This window comes from Sprattus sprattus, assembly GCF_963457725.1.
Source record: "Sprattus sprattus genome assembly, chromosome: 2".
NCBI lineage: Eukaryota > Metazoa > Chordata > Actinopteri > Clupeiformes > Clupeidae > Sprattus > Sprattus sprattus.
Genome location: NC_137921.1, coordinates 24,664,247 through 24,685,384, shown reverse-complemented (window position 1 = coordinate 24,685,384; position 21,138 = coordinate 24,664,247). Strand labels below are relative to the sequence as shown.

Genomic DNA, 21,138 nt, shown 5'->3' with positions numbered 1-21,138 from the left:
GGGGCATCATGCGTCCGTATCGTGTCCAAAACTAATTTCCTGGAAAAGATTTCTTAAATATTTTATTTTATGCATTAATGGATAATTTCCTGAATTGGCCTCTCTGTAGGGCAACATTAAGACATAGTAGTGCATATTATTATTCCATAGCCACACACCGCTCTCGTCAGCTTCACCACTGAGTATCCACTGTGGCAGTGCAGGTTAGGGGCCATGCCCACTGCATGGTAACATGAGGGCCAAGGGTTGAATATTTGACCACTTAAGGGTGGAAGAAGCTCTGAGAAAACACTAATAATATTAACAGTGGTATTTATAAAGGCTTTGACTTGCACAACATTAAGTGGGATGTGAAACCACTATTTAATCCACAATCGACAAAAAGACTGGTAAGAGGGAGCAGGACTGGTTAAGAAGCTACACTGTAAAAAAACAACCTAATTTTACAGTTAATAACTCTACATTTTTACAGTGGTTTTCTGTTTTATGAAATTGTATACAAAACTACGTATAATAATGGAGGTTAACTATAAATTAAAAACACGACTGCTATTTTAAGGATAATGCCAATAATGACAAATTACATGGATTTCTATTTTTTTTACAGAAAATAACTGTATTATTTATACATAATTTTTCCATTTTTCTAAAATACATGCAAATGTAAATAAAATTACACTGATAATCTGAAATTAAATATGTAGCTCATTATATTAAGGTTTATGTACATACTAACAATTTATCATGTTTCTATGTAAATTTACAGTGAATTCCTCAAAAATTCAGCAAACCCATTTTCATTAACCTGTTAGAACCTTGATGTTTTTTGGCAAATTCTACCTAAAATTCCATGCCCAAATGTAAAGGCCTACTTTTGAGTCTTAAGTATAGTATGATGGCAAATTTCAATTTGATGTTACAAAAGTGCCCCTCAAGCTATGATAAAATACCTTTAGAGTACCATATATGTTATCTCAAATTTTAGAAAGATGTTGATAACCTTCCCAAAATATAGGCGCCCCCTAATTCTTTTTCCTTTTGCATCTAGATTACTGTGGATTTAAGTGGGAAAATGAATTGAAATGGCCAGTTATGTCATACAATTGTGTGCCCCCAAGGGTATGCCATCTCCTGAACAAATGGAACTGATATCTCATCCCAATCAAAAGTTAGAAGATAAATAATCGGTTATCTCTCCATATACTCTTCCGTGACTTTTGCTGCTTTCTGATTCTACCAGACTCTATTTCAATCTTCTCGTCATCCAACGGTTGAAGCTCTTTCAATGCTGCTGTTACCCCATAAAAACAATCTTTTTGGGGGCTGATTCACTGTTTTATTTTTAGAAGCCATGATGATGTAGAATAAATGTGTTTCGTTGTACAACTGCATTTCGTTATAGAACTGTCTAAAACTTGCGTGGCTAAACGGCAAAACAAAGGCACGTGAATTACTGATTACATCCCACCTTCTCTGTTGTGCACTCGGATATCTTTGCATCTCATTGGTCTACAGTCATGATTGACACATGTGTGGACCAGTCAAGGAAAGTATTAGTTTATGTTTTTCACGCACAGACTTAGCAGAGTTTACCATAGCAACCATGGACATATGATAGCAACAAAATAGTCTTGGGTGCGCGCATTGTGTCAGACTGACAGGTCAGTCAACCTATGATATTAGTTACAGGTTCCCGTATCTTGCTGGCTGATTGGGTTATCCTGATAAGATAAGACTCTGTAAAAGGTCGGGATAGCCTTCACGCTTAGAGCAAGATGTTACTCATAAGAGGACTCAGGAGGTTGAAGATGTTAGAAAGATGGGTATTTTTATTAACCCAAATAAGGCACAAAGGCAGTTAAAACACTGACAATACTAAATCAATATAAAAAATACAGTTTTCACTAAGGACAAATGCATGAAGCCACCAACAAATAAGCAATTCACATAAGACCACATGTATAAAAAGGACCATTAACTGGTCAGTGAGAGTTCGTAAGCCTTATTAAACACGATCACTCTCACTACGAAACAAAACAAAAGCAAATAAAAGGACCAAGGTAACTAGCCCATCGTGAGAGCTCCAAGGACTTACGTCCTATTAAACTGGCAACTTTCCTGAACAAAGAACAAAGGTAAGTTTAAGTAGCCTTGACAAGCACCTTGAATTGGCTCATACCAATCATTGATTTCAGGTGTGTCAATCAGCAAGGCACCAACACCTGTGGCTCACAGCAGCCATACCTAAACAATCAAACTCCCAATCAACTAGGAAACACAGACTACACATGGTAGCAATTAGGCTTGGTGCCGGCATAGCCGACACATAATAAAGCAGCCAAATCTCATTAAACATAAACTCCATATATCGCGCCATCTTCACAACACAAACTTAGACACTAAACACCGGTTGACAAACGGTATGAAATATGACAATATGATTATTGTTAAACTAAATAAACAGAACATTTCAGAGACAAGACATTGAATGTGTGCTGATTTTAACTGAACAAAGACATGAACATCAAACATGTAACACACACACACACCAAAACACCTTCACCCAGTCCACAAAAGCAGCAGCCTGTCACACAGGTGCCCCGTCACAGACTCACTTTGTTCATTCGGTTAAAATCAAGCCACCCCTGAACTAAACACCACTATACATATTTGGGACCCATTCTAACGGCATCGGCAAGCCTGGTCTAGTCACACAAGAGCATTGTCCAAATTCCCTAATGCTGAATGGGCACTAAATCCAACAGACCCACTCCAGAATCTTGTGGAAAGACTTCCTATAAGAGAGGCAACTGTTATAGAGTAGTTTTGGAATGAGATGTGCGTGAAACTCATATATGTGTGATGATCAGGTGTCCCAATACTTTTGACCTGACCTAACCTTGGATCTGGCTGGCCCAGAGCAATGCAGAACAATAAAGACGAGACAAGGGGGAAATTACTTTGCAATGGACTGACTCACTCCATGTAGTTTAATATGAGTCTGAAGTCAAATGTTTTAACTTTTGTGGGTAGAGGCTATTGTGATGTTCCTGCTGAGCTCCGCTCCGGCCACGCCCCCTTCAATCACACAAGCACATACACCTGTTTCACTCTCACTCATACTCTCAGCTGCATGTCATCAGTATCATTCACCGTCCCAGCTGCACTGCATTCAGGTCCCAAATCACATGATCACACACACCTGATTCACTCCTATATATAACCTGCACTCCCCTCACTCCGTGTTTGGTCTCGTCGCTACAAGGGTGAAACCTTTGCCCAAGTCTTCTAGCTCTGTGGTCCACTCTACGTCCCTGGGATTCCGCCTTCCGGCCACCGGCAACTACAACCCCATTGTCAGCTGGCTTCCAGCCCAGCAAGCTCTCTGTCCGTGGGCGTCCAGCCCCGCAAGCTCCCTGTCTGCTGGCTTCCGAGTCAGCCATTTCGGTGCCGGCAGACTTTTAGGACTGCATTATCCAGAGTGCCGTGCATACGGCACCGGGAGTAATGTGACTGTCTTGTCCGGCCTGTAGCCGTGTACCTCTGTTCTTTGCCCTTGCGCACAGTAGCCAGAGTGAGACTCTGTGCGATCTTTAGTTCATGTTCCTAGATCTTTGTGTTAGAACTCTGTCTGTTAACCCTTTCGTTGATTTGTATACTCTGTTTGTGTCCTGTTCCCCGTCTGTACTCCATCTATAAACTCTGCATCACCTGAAACTCTTCAATCACAAACCCTGCAAGTCAATGTTTGAAATAATTGTCTTCCAAAATAAAACCATCATTTTACAATCTTGAGCATGTGTCAGCACTTTATTGAATGTGTTTGATCATAAAAATGTAGGAGCAATCTGGAAAATGACAGTTTCTCTGCTAAATGTGAATTGCCGTCACTTAATTGAAGGTGTTTCATTGTAATAAATGAGGGAAAATCTGTAAAATACCAGTGTTTCTCTGCAAAACTGTTAGGGCTGCCACTTTATTGAAGGTGTTTAATCTTAATTAAAGAAGCCTGACTTAATGAATGGTGTTTGCTCGTTATAAATTAGGAAGAATCTGTAAAATAACAGTATTTTTTGCTGAACTTGTAGTACTGTCACTTTATTGAAAGTGTTCGATATTAATAATAAAAAAATCTGTAAAATAACAGTTTTTCTCTGCTGAACTGTTAGGGCTGCCACTTTATTGAAGATTTTTAATCTTAATTAAAGAAGCCTGACTTAATGAATGGTGTTTGTTCGTAATAAATTAGGAAGAATCTGTAAAATAACAGCATTTTTTGCTAAACTTGTAGTACTGTCACCTTATTGAAAGTGTTCGATATTAATAATAGATACAAAAATCTGTAAAATAACAGTTTTTCTCTGCTGAACTGTTAGGGCTGCCACTTTATTGAAGGTTTTTAATCTTAAATATTGAGGAAAACATTGTAAAATAACAGTGTTTCTCTGCTATACTTTTAGTACCCTAACTTAATAAAAGGTGTTTGCTCGTAATAAATTAGGAAGAATCTGTACAATAACAGTTTTTCTCTGCTAAACTGTTAGGGCTGTAACTTTATTAATGGTGTTTGATTGTATTAATTGAGGAAAAATCTATAAAAAAAACAGTTTTTCTCTGCAAATCCTTAAATGGAAATATCTGTAAATATAGGGTTTTTGCACTTTATTTGAATTAGGATGTTTTACTTTAATTTTGCGGTTTTTGTTTGGCAGCCGTAGCTGCCAATAATTTACTGTTTTTTTACAGATTTTTTTTTTACAGTGTAGGCCAGGAGCATTTAAACGCAGTAATGCCATGGTTAGAGATCTAATGAGGAAATCACATAGCCTGGCATCATCTTAACTACATCACACACGCGCGCGCGCACACAGGCCATGAAGGTTAGTCGGAAACCTGACACGGTCTCAGCCCTGACTCTCACATCGAGCCTGAGATGAGCTGTCTCTTTAAATATAGCAACAGCAGAGATGTCTCTGGCAGACAACCCAAGTGACAAGTGAACAGGATTTCCTGATTCCTAGGTCGGGAAAGGTAACTCACTGCACCCCCTCAGCGACAGCTCAAGCCTCAGCTTCCTGAGACCTCGAGTCCAAGGATCACATCGACACGACAGCAGGAACCACAGCCACACTTCAGTTACAGGAGGAGGAACTCCAAACCACTTAAGTGATACCATTTCTTCAGGGCATACCTCAAAACCAAAGATGTGGCCACAAAGTAGTTCTGTGATGGAATTAATGCAGAGATCAAAACACTTATACACTACAGAGCGTAAAACCATTCATTAATGCATATCGTCCATAGAACATGCATCCATTACCCTGGTATTCAATAATGTGTATGAACCATGAAGATTACCCATCATTACCTAAATGCTGCTTCGGAACAACTTTGTGTTTTACCCCCAGCAAAGAAAAGCTACAAAAGGCTTAGCTGGATTCATTTGATCTTTTGTAAGCATCAAAAAACAATCCTGTTTGAGTTACACATTTATGACATACTAGACAAAACACACACACAGTTAGGTTATAAAACAGGCGCATTGAGACCGTTGCAACTGCAAATGCAACTCCAGATACACACACACCCATCCCCCTGTCACTTCTACCTAACCCATAACAAAAATTCTTCGTCACCCTCTCATCAAATCTTGACCAATACACAGCAGTTAAATAATTGCTTTTGTTGTTGCCATTCAACAGAACACTACACATATGCCGTATGCTTGAAACAAAGGGAGTAACAGGAATGACATTTAAAAAAGATGTGTGGAAAGACAAAAAAAAAAGAGGACAAAGTATCAACAAGGATGAATCAACATCTGCTGCAGGGACCTGCTTGCACGGCACCTCTCCTCTAAATTCCACAGGCCAGCTCTGAGCAGCAGCAGGCCTGAATCAGCACTTTCTCCCCTACATACACACACAAACACCCACACACACACACATCAGTGCAGCACAGGGCACAGCAGAATGCAGTGATGCTCCAGCTACAGCAATTCAGAGTGCCCAGAGTGCCGCACATGGTGTCGCTGAGGCTACAGATGATATGCCGATGCAAGATCACACTGCTCCACAGACCATTGAGTAAACACAGCTAACGATGACAGTATGAACATAGTGGTGAGGGACAAATATATTTCTTGAAATATAACAAATCTATAATTCTATCTGTAAAAAGCCAGACCAATTATTTCAGTCAGTCCAAATTAAGTCATTGAACTGTATTTTTACATCCCTGCAATTGCTACAGATGATATACGCTACTGCCTGACTACCTACGTACCTGCACACACTCTGCCTATGTACTCATTGAGCATGATTGGAGTTTTGCACAAGACTAGGCAACCATTTTGCTTAAGCTAGTGAGCTAGCTATATATTGTTATAATAATAATAATAATAATACACAGCCTCTTCCTATCAACCACAGAAGTATGTGGGCAGCAAAGGAATGAGTGGTCCAGAAGCCAAGCTTAACAGTTCAGTTAAAGCACCTACCACAGGGACAGGAAGCTAGGCATTGGTTGGTTTGTAGTTGGTGGTGTGGCAGTTAGCATTAGGTCTTTAACCCAACTCCGGCCGAACAGGTCAGGAGTACCGATGGCAACGACTGAGGGAGTTGAAGGGCCTGAAAAGTGACACCATCTGTATTTCTGTCGGACAGATAATTACCTGGTTTGTTTTCTTAGGGTGAATTTGTTCTTTTCCTGAACTATGAAGCCAACATAGGTAGCTACTTCTGTAGCAATCTTATGTATGAGCCCCAAGATAACATTAGCTAAGCTGTGTGTAAGCTACTTGTCTATGTAGCTATGTTAACATGTACCTTGTATGTAGTCTATCTGTGTACGTATATGTTCGCTGGTGCCCATACCTGTCAAGTAACCTGTCACATACGTGAAACATTAACAAAACAAGAGACTTGACAGGTATGCTGGTGCCGGCACTGTCATTGTGAGCAAGTGCAATTTGAGAGTCTTTATCTTATGTTAGTCTACATTGGCTTTGTTTTATAAATATGGTTATGTATCATAATTGTGTGTTTTCGTAGTTTTGAAAATGAGATATGTGAATGAAACATGAGTTAGTTGGCTACGGTTAGCGACAACTTCAGCAACGCCTTGGTGAGGGGAAAGACACAAAAATAATATATAAGGGTGCTTGTGCTAGTTCTCTGTCATATGACCGTGCTATGACCAAAGGACCTTCCTTGGGAAGAAGTCTCTAGATGACATATCCTCTGATGACAAAAAACTGAATGCAGTCACATCCTGCAGTTGATGGATATGACTGCAGTATCCTGCATCCTGCACTGGGCCTGATATAACTTTTATTGAATAATTTCAAAGTGTTTGTAGTGGGGCGGTCATCTGACAAACTAGTTTAGACAAAGAGAAATTTCAATAGGGACATATACTGCATCATGAGGTTCTTTTGGATGAAACAGTTGGAACTACCGACTGGGGAGCTCCCCTAAATACACCATACCTTCAAGGCCCTTCTGTTGGCACCGCCGGTAGGAATGCTGAAGTGACGTAGGCCAGCTGACAGTTGGTGTACTGACGTCCCTTATGTCTAGACCAATCACCATTAACTACATCAGTCATGGTTCTTCTTGTGCTGGGAGAGTACCTTCCCTGAAGTAGGAGCTAAAAAAGTCCCTCAAAGCAGTTTCAAAAGTCCCTCAAAGTCCCTCGTCCTCAGTTCCTGCAGTGCGGGCATACAAAAAAGGGGTACTTCCTCCAAGAACTATGGAAAAGCTCCTCCGGTCCAAAAATGCCTATGGCTTAGACCAGGTGGCACCAACAGTTCCTCAAACTTAGGCTACCCTGAGAGACAACAGGCTGATAATTATTTTGTGGTAACACCTACACCAACCAAACAACCTACACTTGCACAGTTTACAATCCCCAAAGTATTCTATGAAATACAAGGCTTTCTGGATTTTCAGCCATGACGGGCCCTCCCACCATTCTAGAATACATCTAGCAAAGTAGGCTCCATCGTCTTGTTTTCACAAGCCATCCTCAAAGTGATAAGAAGACAGAAGCATCTCAACCAGCTGGCAGTGGCTCAGCTCCTGTCTGAAGCTAAGGCCGTACAAAAATGATTACATTATACCACAGCACTTGGTTATTGGTCAAACTTAAGATGGCAGAAAACAATTGAGGACTTGTGAATGGCTTGGTTCATTCATTCTGACTAGAGCATTCCACTCGCTCTTCCACTCTTCTGGGACATTTTACACATTAGAGCTGCTTATTAGTGACCATGCTGAGCCCATGTGACTCTCCTTCCCAGCCAGTTGATAGCGTGGCTTTCTGACCTGTGAAGTATACATTCAAAGTCAGCCGACACAGACTTGGTTCCCAGCTCCTGTAAAGAAATGTGATATTCTGCTAACCTTCACTCTTATTGATACAAAGTTTAAATATCCACATTGATGTTGTCCACCTGTGAATATGGGGCTCAAATGAAATGCACAACACTAAGGAAAATATGTAATTACATGTTAACTGCACTCAAGTGACAATTGACTAATATTTATAAATACTCCCTAATCGGTGGAGAGTCACTAGACTAGCAAAGAACCAGGACTGCAAGTAAACCAGGCTAAAGGCCCGTGTCAGGAGCTGGTTTGGACCGTGTCATGATATAAGAACTCAGCCTATTCCCAACTCCTGGGTGCTGGGAGACTACTAACAGCCAGACTGAGAGCCCACTGGGGAATGGCTGTGATGCAGACCAGAGCCACTCACTCATGTGGGCTTCCCAGGTCCATAAAAGTGGGATTTATCAGCCTAAGACCCCACAGCTCAAACAGCAGGGTCTTTCACATCACCTGGGAATGTGAGGCATGAACCAACATAAAATATGGTGCCAAACTAAAACCGAGCAATTCAGTCCGAGATTCATAAACCCCTTAAGCCCTAGCATAGGGAGCCCCATTAGATGTTATCGCATTCTAAGGCACAACCCCATAACTGCTACATCCAAGGCCACTGAAAGGGCATGTGTGAGCACATGTGAGGGAGTAAATGATAACCTGATTGAGTTCACAAGAAGATGAATGATAGAGTGAGTAAGTGAGTGACTAACTGACTGATTAGATGAATGAATGAATGAATGAATGAATGAATGAATGAATGAATGAATGAATGAATGAATGAATGAATGAATGAATGAATGAATGAATGAATGAATGAATGAATGGGCCATGCCATGGCTGGCCTTTCTATGGCTCGCTCTACAAAGAGAGCAAACACAATAAGAGGTCCATTCCCCAGTATGACATCATAGGGCGCCAGCTCGGATACTTCCTGTCACTGCCCTCATGAGCCCCCCTACAGGAAATGGATTGTTCAAACAGACACACACACACTTAGAGAGAGAGAGAAAGAGGAGAGAGAGAGAGAGAGAGAGAAAGCACCTACACAGAACCACAAGGTAAGCCAGCATGCACATACATACAGACAAAAACAGGCTTAAACACGGATGTACAATACCACACACACACACACAGTTTGTTTTCAAGGATGTCCTGACCCCTGTCCTCCACATAGGCCTGGACATTTCCAGCAGAACTCCCTCCTCTCTGCCCTCTCTGTCCTCCCGATGAGAACCTGGTGTGGGCCTAACTCCCCAGCGAGTCAGACCCCCTAAACGTTCCTGAACCCTGACCCTTAACCCCGGAATCAGCACTTTACCACATCCTGACATTTACATATAAATCACATATGCTCAAACCCATAGCTCACAAAAGTAATAAAACACAGTCTTGGACAGAAGAGGCTTAGATGGAGTACTTTCACTGACCAAAATGACTTGCTGTTACTCTTGCTAGTAGTAGCTGATTTCCTCAATTTTTGGTCAAAAGTCATTATAATGAATTTCTACTGGTGCTTTTGAAGTTGCAGGTGATCCTCTAACTATCCCAATTATAAACATGAACCCAGCAACACAAGCACTGTAGTTTCAATATGGAACCTACCTGCCAAAGAAAAGTGTTTCACAGCATTGCTGATCTGTCAGAAGTATGAGCTGGGTGAGGCATGTCTACACGTTCTTTAGCTGTTCCCTACATGTTCATTACCTGTTCCTGGGTGCCTGATGGCTGCAGGTTATGTGCTGGTTTCCCATTTCAAACCAACCAAAATTAGGTCATACAGAACAAACAATGAAAAGCAAAACCTCTAAATGTCTACCAGGCACTTGTCCGCTCCAGTTACAGGTATGAAACAGGTATTTTACAGGTAACTAGAAGCCAGAATTAGGTTTCATGGTCATGATGTACATGTCCAGCTGAATTAGAGTCTAATCTATTCAATAGCCTAGGTGTATTTGCAGGTCAATAGCCATATTTTGTATGATTTTGAGAAAACAAACAAAAGTGGACAATGCAACACATAAAAAAAAACATAAATTGTGTCCGATGGGATTACACTGAAGGTCTGGGGTCAGTGTACAGGATCATTATTATGAACACTTATTCCAAGTGCCCCCGTGTCAACACGGGAAATGTCAAAATTAAGTAATTATTGGCAGAGTGCAGCACAGCCTCCACCTTGCCTGTCAGAGCGACAGCCGAAGGCCTGAAAAAGGTGAGTCTGTTGCATTCCACATTCATGCACAAACCAGTCGGGCAATGATGTCACCTTTACTGCTGTTTTTTTTCTGTTCTTTCTTGCTTTCTTTTGCACAATCACATGATTTGCAGTCGTTTGAGGTGGATTGCAGTTTTTACCCCTTTTTAAGATACAAAATATTGATGTTGAATGACTGGTAGACGTATGGTACAGGTGTATTCGCAACTATGTTGCCTCACGATAGTGTTTCCGCATACCAAAACATTATCCAGCTCAAGACCCAACCATTGACCCAAGAACAGAACCAACGATTCTGAGAACCCATGCAGCCCGATAACCCCACTGAGGGGGCAGGGTTATGGAACTCTGACCCTACAACACATCAGTATTCTTGAGCCTACAATAACAACAAACGAGTGAGGTTTAAAACGAAATCTTACCCCAATCCAGAAACTCCAAAATATTTTTCTCTCTTCTAAGAGGCGAGTTGTGACATTCGTCAAAGAGACAGATGAGTATATCCAGTAATGTTTCCACGCTGAGGCACTGGCCATTGGACTGAACTGGGCCATCCAAAATCAGTTTTTCCAGTTTCTTCAAACGGACTTCTCCCGACATGATTATTATTTTCTAACGTGGCCAAGGAGTGAATTATTTCAAAATATACGGCCTTTAGCCTGTTTTACGCTAAAACCGCATTGGCGAAAGGCACAGCAGCCTACCTCACCTTAAAAAAGTTCCAAGGAGAAGCAGCGATGTCGAGCTAAAGGAAGTCAATCATGACGCTCTTCGTCTAAATGTATCGACAGAAGACGCAGAATGTGTGTGAGGCAAACCATATCTCTTCATTTCCCCTAATCTACACTCCCAAGAGACATAAGAGATACTTCCCAATTGCTGACCCTGCCCTGGCAAGCAGATTTTGACGTAACTGAGTTGCTGGTAGTATTTATATATTATTTCAATCCCTCTCCTACACATATCCTCCAAAGGAAACTAATACCTGTTACCAAGCATTTAAAGAAATCCTCCGATTTGCTGATATGCGGTTATCCATTATGCAGTAACCAAAAAATGCATCAATTCAGGATCTGCAATGCTACAAAGCCCGGGTGCCCCTCCTCTGTGAAGACTACAGAGGGCGAAAGGCTTAGCCCAGCTAGTTTCTTCCTCTAAATCCCATTCTTAACAAATCATCCGCCGACTTCGATCTCAGTTGAAAAGGGTAGACAGTGGAGAATATCTTCATGGTTTACAGTACACAGCGTCGAATATTGTTGACTCGTCGTCCGGTGCTCACTAAGGAGAAAAAAAAAATACTGTGGCTCATTCCAACCCAGAGCGCAGCCTTTCCCAGCCTCCCCCGGTCGGTGGCTTGCGTCTCAGCTCCAGCTTGGTGCTGCAGGCTAAATCCAAGCTCATCATGGCGGCCGTCACACACCGCCGTCACAGCATCTGCTGCGGGGAGAGGAGGAATACGGTTTTGGGCGAGGGGAGTGGTGGGGGGACTGGCAATGTGTGAATGGAAACTGTGGTCGGTGATCGGGAACCGTTCATTGAGGAATGTGACCGACATCGCTTCCTTATGACACATAATCAATTTGTGAGGGTGGGAGTGAGATACTGTTCAGAAATCAAATAAAATGACTTGTTTTTATCAGCACCCAATTTTTTTTATTATAAAGTGTCTTAAATGACATGGCGACGGTAGGCTACTTAGACTATTAGAGTTTTACCTGGCTGTCTCACACTGACACCTCGTGCCATATACTGAAATGAACAGACTGAAAGACTGAATTGCATAGCATTTAATTAAATATATTTTATAATCTATTAATATAAAGATAATGTCTTCTTAAAAAAATCCATAGGCGGTGTTATCGTACACGTTTTCCAAAACTATTTTAATGTAAACATTTTGGTCTGTATTTTCAAAAGATTGTATTTGTTAGTAACTGCGTCTATATGTATATTTACAAAAAAACAAACTGTTGGTTTTGGGCTCCTGCTAATGAAGGAATATCAATTAATTGGCCAGGTTATGTGTTGCCAGACTATATATAGTCTACTCTATACAAATATTGCTTGCCAGTATGTTTGCTGAGGCCTATTTTCTGCATTTTCTCTTTTTAACTAGTGATGTCCATCTAGATAAGAAAGTTGAGCCCTGGCGCCCTCTAACGTAGATCTACACTTAATACATCGTGTAGTATGTCAAATGTTTTTGCGGTATCCTGTTGGCTCTCCTTGAATCGCAACTTTGCCTTTTAAAATAATCTTTAAACTTCTACGATTACTATTTGTGCCTATTCTAAGCCATGGCTTGGTGTTTGAGTCTGATTACATTGTATCAATAGCTCTACGAGTAACCTGCATTGGACGAGCAAGCTACTACACCTTTCTCTAAAATTTGGACACATATTAGTGACTGATCATTTCTGTCTACCACATCTTATGCTCATCTATAGAAAACGTCAGCTACTGTCCAGTTGACATTGTTTATTTAATTTTGTTTCATGAGGCTAATTGAAAGTTAGCTATGATCATCTGAAATTGTGTAGTGGCATCAAAGCCACAGCGCGTCAGCCGCAACAACTGTATTGACATGTAGCCTATCGTCCTCACCCCTCCCCTCTCCATGTGATTACGCCCCAAGCCTACTTCCAATCTGACAATTGCCACACCAAGGCTAATAAGGTGCTAATCGCGTCTTTCATGTCTTCAAATATTTGATGTAGGGATAAAGTGAGTTTCAGCAGGAAGTTGACATGACGATTAATAATTGATGCGCAGACGGTAGCCTCCATGCACTCGGCAAGCAGCAAATGGGTGTCAGTGCGCCTCCCTACAAATGTTACCTTCACATGGTAACATGTACATTTAGAGGGCCTGCGGCAGTTACATGGCTACTACTTGCAGCAACACGAGCCATATTTCATCAGTTTTTTTACGGATTTCCTCAGTAGGATTCATCGGTTATATTGAAGTGAATTGGGTAAATTCCTGGCTTCTATTATTTGTTATGCTTACCGTGCACGAATCCGTTTTTTATTTATTTTTCACTGTCGGGGAAGAAGTAGTGTACATTTTAATACAGTCTTTCTAATGTTATTGTGAGGTGCTAATTAACACGTGTGTTGTTGATTGCAGGATCTCCCTATCCTTTGATTTAAGTTGCCATGTTTTCACCAAAGGGGCTTCTCTAATTGGCTTGGGAAGGGGAGAAGACTGACACATATCTCACAATGATTCATGGTTCTAATGCACTGATGTAGGTAGATATAAAGCGTTATGTGTATTGTGCAGTACAGACTAGAGCAAGGAAAATCTTTTTTTCATCTTTTAGGGTGGTCAATGCTATGCTTGTGTTTCACAAATCGGAAAGACAGTGGTGTCAAGCATTTTCATCTCCAAAGAAATATAACTTATCTGTAAAATGATGCTTTGTTCAAATGAGTTATGTGCTAACCTCTGAGCATTGTCACCTGTTGAGTGAAAAATATGTGTGATATTGATGACTTTGTTGTAAAGTGTTGTAAATTATAAAACAGTTCTGCACCTGGTTCATATACTTCCCCTGTCTTGAGTTCCTATCCAGTTGGCCATCAGTCCTCTGCCCTTCCTGTGTGCTTCTTTGGTCTGTCTGACATCTCAAGGCAAATAGAGGCCCAATACACAAACTCAGACAGTGACCCCTTAGTGCCAAGAGTCCCTCTTCTTATGTTTGTGTGACCAAACAAGGGACAGCAAATCCTGCAATGGTATCAGATAATCACTACCCTGTGAAGAGCCTTCCCAATCCACATCCCCATCCCTAGCCCCTGGATTAACTGTCTGTTTGGCTAATAATTTTAATCTGTGGAGAGGGACACAATGGGAGGTTGAATTGGAATAAACATTTAATCCCTGCGTCCCTCCATCCACCCGACAGTCCTCTCTCCAAAAATCGGCATTCACACAAACACAAACACATGTAACCCCCTCCCTTCCCCACATTATCCAAAGCTTGATGGGTGCAGAATTGGGTGATCAACAAAATGGCTGTGAGACTATAGGATCATATGGCCCCTCACAGAAATGTCCAGTCTGACAGACTTGTGCCAGACAGGGCCAGATTTACAGCATCCAGGGGAATGTACACAGTGGGGACAAGGGTGTTACACACATATGCAAGATAGACGGGAGGGTGAGACCACTGGTATGGGAGGGCAGCGGGAAGCGGGTGTCTGGAACCACTTGTCCAAATGTGGCCTTCCCACAGAAATGGAACTCTATTGAAAAAGTCTATATAGAGAGAATAACACTTTGCAACTCCCCTAAAATCATAAATATTCTATACATAAAATGAAATTGTTAGTAAAGTTAGTTAAAAACAATAACAAAAACAGAAAGTAGTGGATTTTGGGTTTTACTGCCTTTGACTAAATGCATAAATATCTGAATGTATATTCTATTGCAGAATATTATGCATGCAAAGAGCCAAGGCTTTCCATATGGTATTAAAGGCATCACTGCCATTTCAATAAACTGTATATTTTATTGTGAGTTTTAACCATTTTCACCTTCATGCAAACTGTTGACCTCTTACTCCCTGGCTCATATGAAATGTTGTATTCATATATGATAATGTATTTGGTAGTGTGTTTTTCCTTAAAAAAAAAGGCACTGTGTCTTTTGGGAAAATTATGAAGAAAAAAATATATCTCCACAACCTCTTTCACCAATCAATAGCTTTGTAAATCCACTGATATTATGTAAAGTTTATTTATTGTCATGAAAAATAACTGCGAAATGATAATCATTCTTTGGGTAGTACTCGACTTAATGTACTCATGAGACAGGGCTTTCATGTCCCCCCATTCACTCTGGTGTCGGTCACCTCCCCCCGCCAACGTGTGAACGACCGGGGCGTCGCGTGCATATAAGCACGGGCTGAATGTGTGGCGAGAGCACACGTTCAGAATCGGATACTACAAGGAGCAACTTAGTTCAGCGACTCTGGGAAAGTGATGGCTTCTCTTCCCGTGTTTTGCGCTCTCTGCGTTGCGCTTTTGGTCATTGTGGAGGGTTTCAGTCAGGACGACATGAAGGAGGCGATGTTGCAAAAACTGGGACTAGGTGAGGTACCCAGAATCCACAAGCGGGACCTGGAGAACCTTGTCATCCCGGCACACATCAAAAATAAGTACCTATCCATGCTGAAACTACACAACAAGAGACGGCGTCGCGCTCTGCCCAGCCTTGCCGGAATATTGAGAGGCATCCCTGGAAATGCAGGTAGGAACTAATTTACAAAACATCATATTGCAATTATAATATCTGTTAAAATGGTATATCTTAATTACCACAGTGCTCATATTGCTAAAATATATAAAGTGCATTATTGGTGGTGCACTTACCCATGTGAGCTGTATTTCTTTACATCATTGTATATGAACTAAGATTTAGCTTTTTTCCCTCACGTTAACAGATATCTCTGGGGAGTTCATATACTCTGATGCCAATCGTCAGCGAATAGTCTTTGACATGAATGCAAGGATACCAGCGAATAGCGAGGTGACCATGGCTGAACTCAAACTGTACAAGATAGCCCAGCGAATGCATTCTATGAAAGAAAAAAAGAACCATCGACCAGTGAACAACGCCAGGGTCAGCATATATTGGGTGGATGTCGTGGAAAACGGTTCGAACAGAACATCAGTTGTGGATTCAAGGTAAGAGCGCAGACGATTCTTGACTATAGACGCGCGACATTTGCGTATTGGGCGTTACGCGCCCACGGTTTTGAAATGCATGCAATTAATCATTTTAATTATCTCACCAGGTTGATCCCCATCCATGAGACTGGCTGGATCAGCTTTGATGTGACTCAGGCTGTCCACTATTGGTCGAAAACACAGCAGAAGAAGCCCATGCACCTGGAGGTGTGGATCGAGGGCGAGAGACCTGGCAGCTACGCAGCGGAGATGGCAAAGGGTGTCCATTTTACCACCCAGGACCCGAGTGAAAACGCCATGGGGAGACCGGAGCTGGTTCTGTATACGCTAAACCTTGAAGAATTTGGGTAAGAACTAGTTTAAATGTAGCCTACCTCTGACACTGTTTGAAAGTTTACTCTGCTGCGCTTTTTAGGTTAAGTATCACAAATGTAAACCTGCATCTCCTCTTCTCCAGGTCAAGTGGCGATTGCGAAGCCAAAAAAGATACATGTTGCCGTGAGAAGTACTTCATTGACTTCCGTGCCCTTACATGGACCCAGTACTGGATCATCGAACCAGCGGGATATGAGGCGTTCAGGTGCACGGGAGGGTGCAAGCAGCCCAAACGTAACTATGGTTATGGAGAACGAAAATGCACAGTGGTTGAGAGCGCACCGTTGCCCATGATGTACCTTGTCAAAAAGGGGGACTACACCGAGATAGAGGTGGCGGAGTTCCCCAACATGATCGTTGAGAAGTGCGGGTGCACAATGGACAATATTTCTGTTGTATGAACGCGTTACGTTGCCTTTGAACTGTAAACCAAACCTAAAGTACTTTGATGAGAAGGCAGCAGGTAGTGGACAAAACCCGCTCTACAGCGGACTACTTCATCCTTTAAGCACTTTGATATGAAATTGTAAATAACCAAACAAGATAAGTGTCAGTGGGCTTCCTTCGTAAAAGACCATGTGGCCACAAGAAAATATCAGATTATATTTTTGACTGTAAATAGTATGAGTTTGAGACATATTTCACTATGTTCAAAAATAAATTATTTTTCATTTTGAAACGCGGTGTATATGTTTTTCCTTCCCCAAAGGAGAGGGACACTGGGTGAGTAGGGTGCATCAATGCTAATTATTTATATTCCTTAGTTTGTAACTGGCGGGGGTTCTCACTTGCCCGCTGAATTTACGGCTAATGTAGCTCCTGTGTGCTCTTTAGCTGAGCAAATAATGTTTAACACAACACTGCGGGGAACCGCAGGCTGCTGGTGAAATAAATGAACCTTACCTCGTCTGACAAGTCAAGCATTTGTGGGTTAAACGAGATACATCCCTAATTAAACAAATACTGGGATGTATAAACATTCGTATTCAGAGCGTTTACCAATATTGATAGGCCCAGCAATAGCATAATGCCAACTACAAAGCTTATTAAAAAGCAACTGCAGAGTGGAAGGGATTTAAACCATGCCTTAAAGTTCCCGCTTTTCATGCTGTCTGGAATTCCAATAATATCGACCATATATGTCTCTCAGTAAAGAATATACAGTCGTGGCCAAAAGTTTTGAGAATGACACAAATATACATTTTCACAAAGTTTGCTGCTTCAGTGTCTTAAGATGTTTTTGTCAGATATTACTATGGAAGACTGAAGTATAATTACAAGCATTTATTAAGTGTCACAGGCTTTTATTGACAATTACATGAAGTGGAAGCAAAAAGTCAATATTTGCAGTGTTGACCCTTCTTTTTCAAGACCTCTGCAATCCGCCCTGGCATGCTGTCATTTAACTTCTGGGCCACATCCTGACTGATGGCAGCATAATCAATGCTTAGAGTTTGTAAGAATTTGTGGGTTTTTGTTTGTCCACCCGCCTCTTGAGGATTGACCCCAAGTTCTCAATGGGATTAAGGTCTGGGGAGTTTCCAGGACATGGACCCAAAATATCGATGTTTTGTTCCCCGAGCCACTTAGTTATCACTTTTGCCTTGTGGCAAGGTGCTCCATCATGCTGGAAAAGGCATTGTTCATCACCAAACTGTTCCTGGATGGTTGTGAGATGTTGCTCTCGGAGGATGTGTTGGTACCATTATTTATTTATGGCTGTGTTCTTAGGCAAAATTGTGAGTGAGCCCACTCCCTTGGCTGAGAAGCAACCCCACACATGAATGGTCTCAGGATTCTTTACTGTTGGCTTGACACAGGACTGATGGTAGCGATCACCTTGTCTTCTCCGGACAAGCTTATTTGCGGATGCCCAAAACAATCGGATAGGGGGTTCATCAAAGAAAATGACTTTACCCCAGTCCTCAGCAGTCCAATCCCTGTCCCTTCTGCAGAATATCAGTCTGTCCCTGCTATTTTTCCTGGAGAGAAGTGGCTTCTTTGCTGCCCTTCTTAACAGGCCATCCTCCAAAAGTCTTCGCCCTCCGTGTGTGTGTAGATGCACTTGCCTGCTGCCATTCCTGACCAACCCTTTACTGGTTGTGCCCCGATCCCGCAGTTGAATCAACTTTAGGAGACAGTCCTGGTGCTTGCTGGACCAAAACATCCTCTGAGAGCAACTTCTCCCAACCATCCAGGAAGAGTTTAGTGATGAACAATGCCTTTTCCAGCATGATGGAGCACCTTGCCATAAGGCAAAAAGTGATAACTTAGTGGCTCAGAGAACAAAACATTGATATTTTGGGTCCAATGACCAGGAAACTCCTCAGACCTTAATCCCATTGAGAACTTGTGGTCAATCCTCAAGAGGCGCGTGGACAAACAAAAATAACTAATTCTGACCAACTCCAAGCATTTATTATTAAGAATGGGCTGCCATCAGATGTGGCCCAGATGTTAATTGACAGCATGCCAGGGCAGATTGCAGAGGTCTTCAAAAAGAAGGGTTAACACTGCAAATACTGACTTTTTGCATTCACTTCATGTAATTGTCAATAAAAGCCTTTGACACTTATTAAATGCTTGTAATTATACTTCAGTCTTCCATAGTAGCATCAGAAAAAATATCATAAGAAAGTGAAACAGCAAACTTTGCGAAAATGTATATCTGTGTCATTCTCAAAACTTTTGGCGACAACTATACACAGGTCACCTTCATGATTGATGAAAAAAAAAATCCAACACTTCACAAGTAATACGATCGTCTGTTTATTGTGTCCTCTGCGAAACATTGTCCTGGTTTCCAGTGGGATATAGTTTTACGTGGTAACAGAAATATGCAATCAATCACACATCAACATATAAAATAGTATTCTCTGAATAATGGCCGCTGTCCATGGAAAACAACTCTGGATGGACTGAATATTGGAGCTTACAAAGGTAACTCAAATAACTGACTGAATTGCAAGCAAACATAACACAAAACTTGTTGTAAATATGAACAGCAGAGATGACTCGAGTAACACTACATATTGCAACGTCCACTTCAAAGACATTCAGTTGTCCACCTAGTCAAATCTAAGCCCAGTATCCAGAATGTATCGCAAGCACATTAGTATCACGATGTAGTAAACAGCTACATTTGTAAGCCGCTTTGAACATAGCATTACAGTATAAAAGAGTATAGGTGATGTAAATATAATGTAGGCGATATAATGCTGTGTGACCACTGAACCATTGCATTGACAAAATTACCAGGATACCATTGCATTAGTAAGCAAGAAGGGAAAGGAATGACTACAGGTATGTGAAGTTACTGACAGGATTTTTTCATTTGAAAGGAGGATTTGACAAACCAATGTCAAGGTTTTTCTAAAACTGGCATCTAATTACTGTATAAAAATAGCTGCCATGGATAGGGAGGTCCAATGCCACCCTAAAATCTATAAATGGAAACAAGTACAGCATCCGATACTAACTTGCTAATTTTATAATGTAGTGCAGTCAAATAGCCATACCATCAAAACAAACTGGCTTCCTTACGGGCCATAAAGGGTGCAGTTATGCATCCTGAATTACAAAGATTCCTAACATTTTGGAATCAAATAACAAATATCTATTAATAAATCAGTCATTTGTGCAAATATCAAATGAAGCTGATTCTAATGAAGAGTCATTAGACCATGTCAATTGGAAATACAAATACTTTCCATTCTATTAAAAAGGTCATACCAACATACAAATCAATACTAGACAGAACAAATAGGACTCATTCTCTCAAAAACCTTAGGAGTGTTTGGCTAATCTTGCATTGAGTAGACAACGTTTGCACTCACTTCCCAGGATCTACCCCGAGTGTTGTCGACTTTAAAGCCCCAACTTGGCACAGGTCATACTGGCCATAGATATCTGAAATCAAAGCTCCCCAAAGTGACTGGCTGCTGTTTGAGATAAACCTCTTAATTTTATCACCGACAGCCCACACTACCAGCTTATCTACAGCTGACCTCTGAGCAATGCCTTCAAGTGTGTCCTCAAGAAACAAATCAGATTATGAATGTGAAAACAATGCTCATACATTTTCCTTTAAATATCAAACCCGAGCTCTAAATGAAATCGAGATGTACAATTTACGACTCCTGAGAAATGACATAGAAAATAGTTTAATTTCAATCACCGTCAGTAGGATGTCTCACATGATCTGTGTTAAAAGTAATGTGCCACTTGCATCAAGCACTATTCATATAAACTAATTTCTCCCGTTTCTTCTATGCACTCTTTGATCAAAGCTGGTTGATTTGGTTGCGTCTTCCCTCTTGGTAGTTTTAAAATGGGAAGACAAATTGTTGGCAGGTCCCATTTAGGTAAGAGTGGGACCGGTATAGCTTTCCTTCAAAGGCTCACTAGCACCTTTGAAGTTTATTGGTTAAAGAGAGATAATCAAATCAGTCACCAGCCA

At 41.3% G+C, this 21,138-nt stretch overlaps 2 protein-coding genes across 3 annotated transcripts in view; one reads left to right on the top strand and one right to left on the bottom strand.

Moving 5' to 3' along the window:
- The window catches only part of cdc42bpab (CDC42 binding protein kinase alpha (DMPK-like) b), a gene marked incomplete at its 5' end in the record, with an annotated part of 73,043 nt that extends 61,838 nt beyond the window's left edge, over positions 1–11,205 (bottom strand). For both annotated transcript variants that reach the window (XM_080832218.1, XM_080832219.1), the window contains one exon: positions 11,028–11,205. In XM_080832218.1, the coding sequence (XP_080688344.1) occupies positions 11,028–11,205 (178 nt within the window). The remainder of the gene's footprint in view (positions 1–11,027) is intronic.
- Positions 11,206–15,596: 4,391 nt separating this feature from the next.
- Positions 15,597–17,246, top strand: lft1 (lefty1; the record flags this gene model as incomplete). Its single annotated transcript, XM_080832748.1, has 4 exons — positions 15,597–15,864; positions 16,058–16,301; positions 16,412–16,651; positions 16,762–17,246. The coding sequence occupies 4 exons, from the start codon at positions 15,597–15,599 to the stop codon at positions 17,078–17,080; spliced, it is 1,071 nt and encodes a 356-aa protein (XP_080688874.1). The 3' UTR covers positions 17,081–17,246.
- Positions 17,247–21,138: the final 3,892 nt, after the last annotated feature.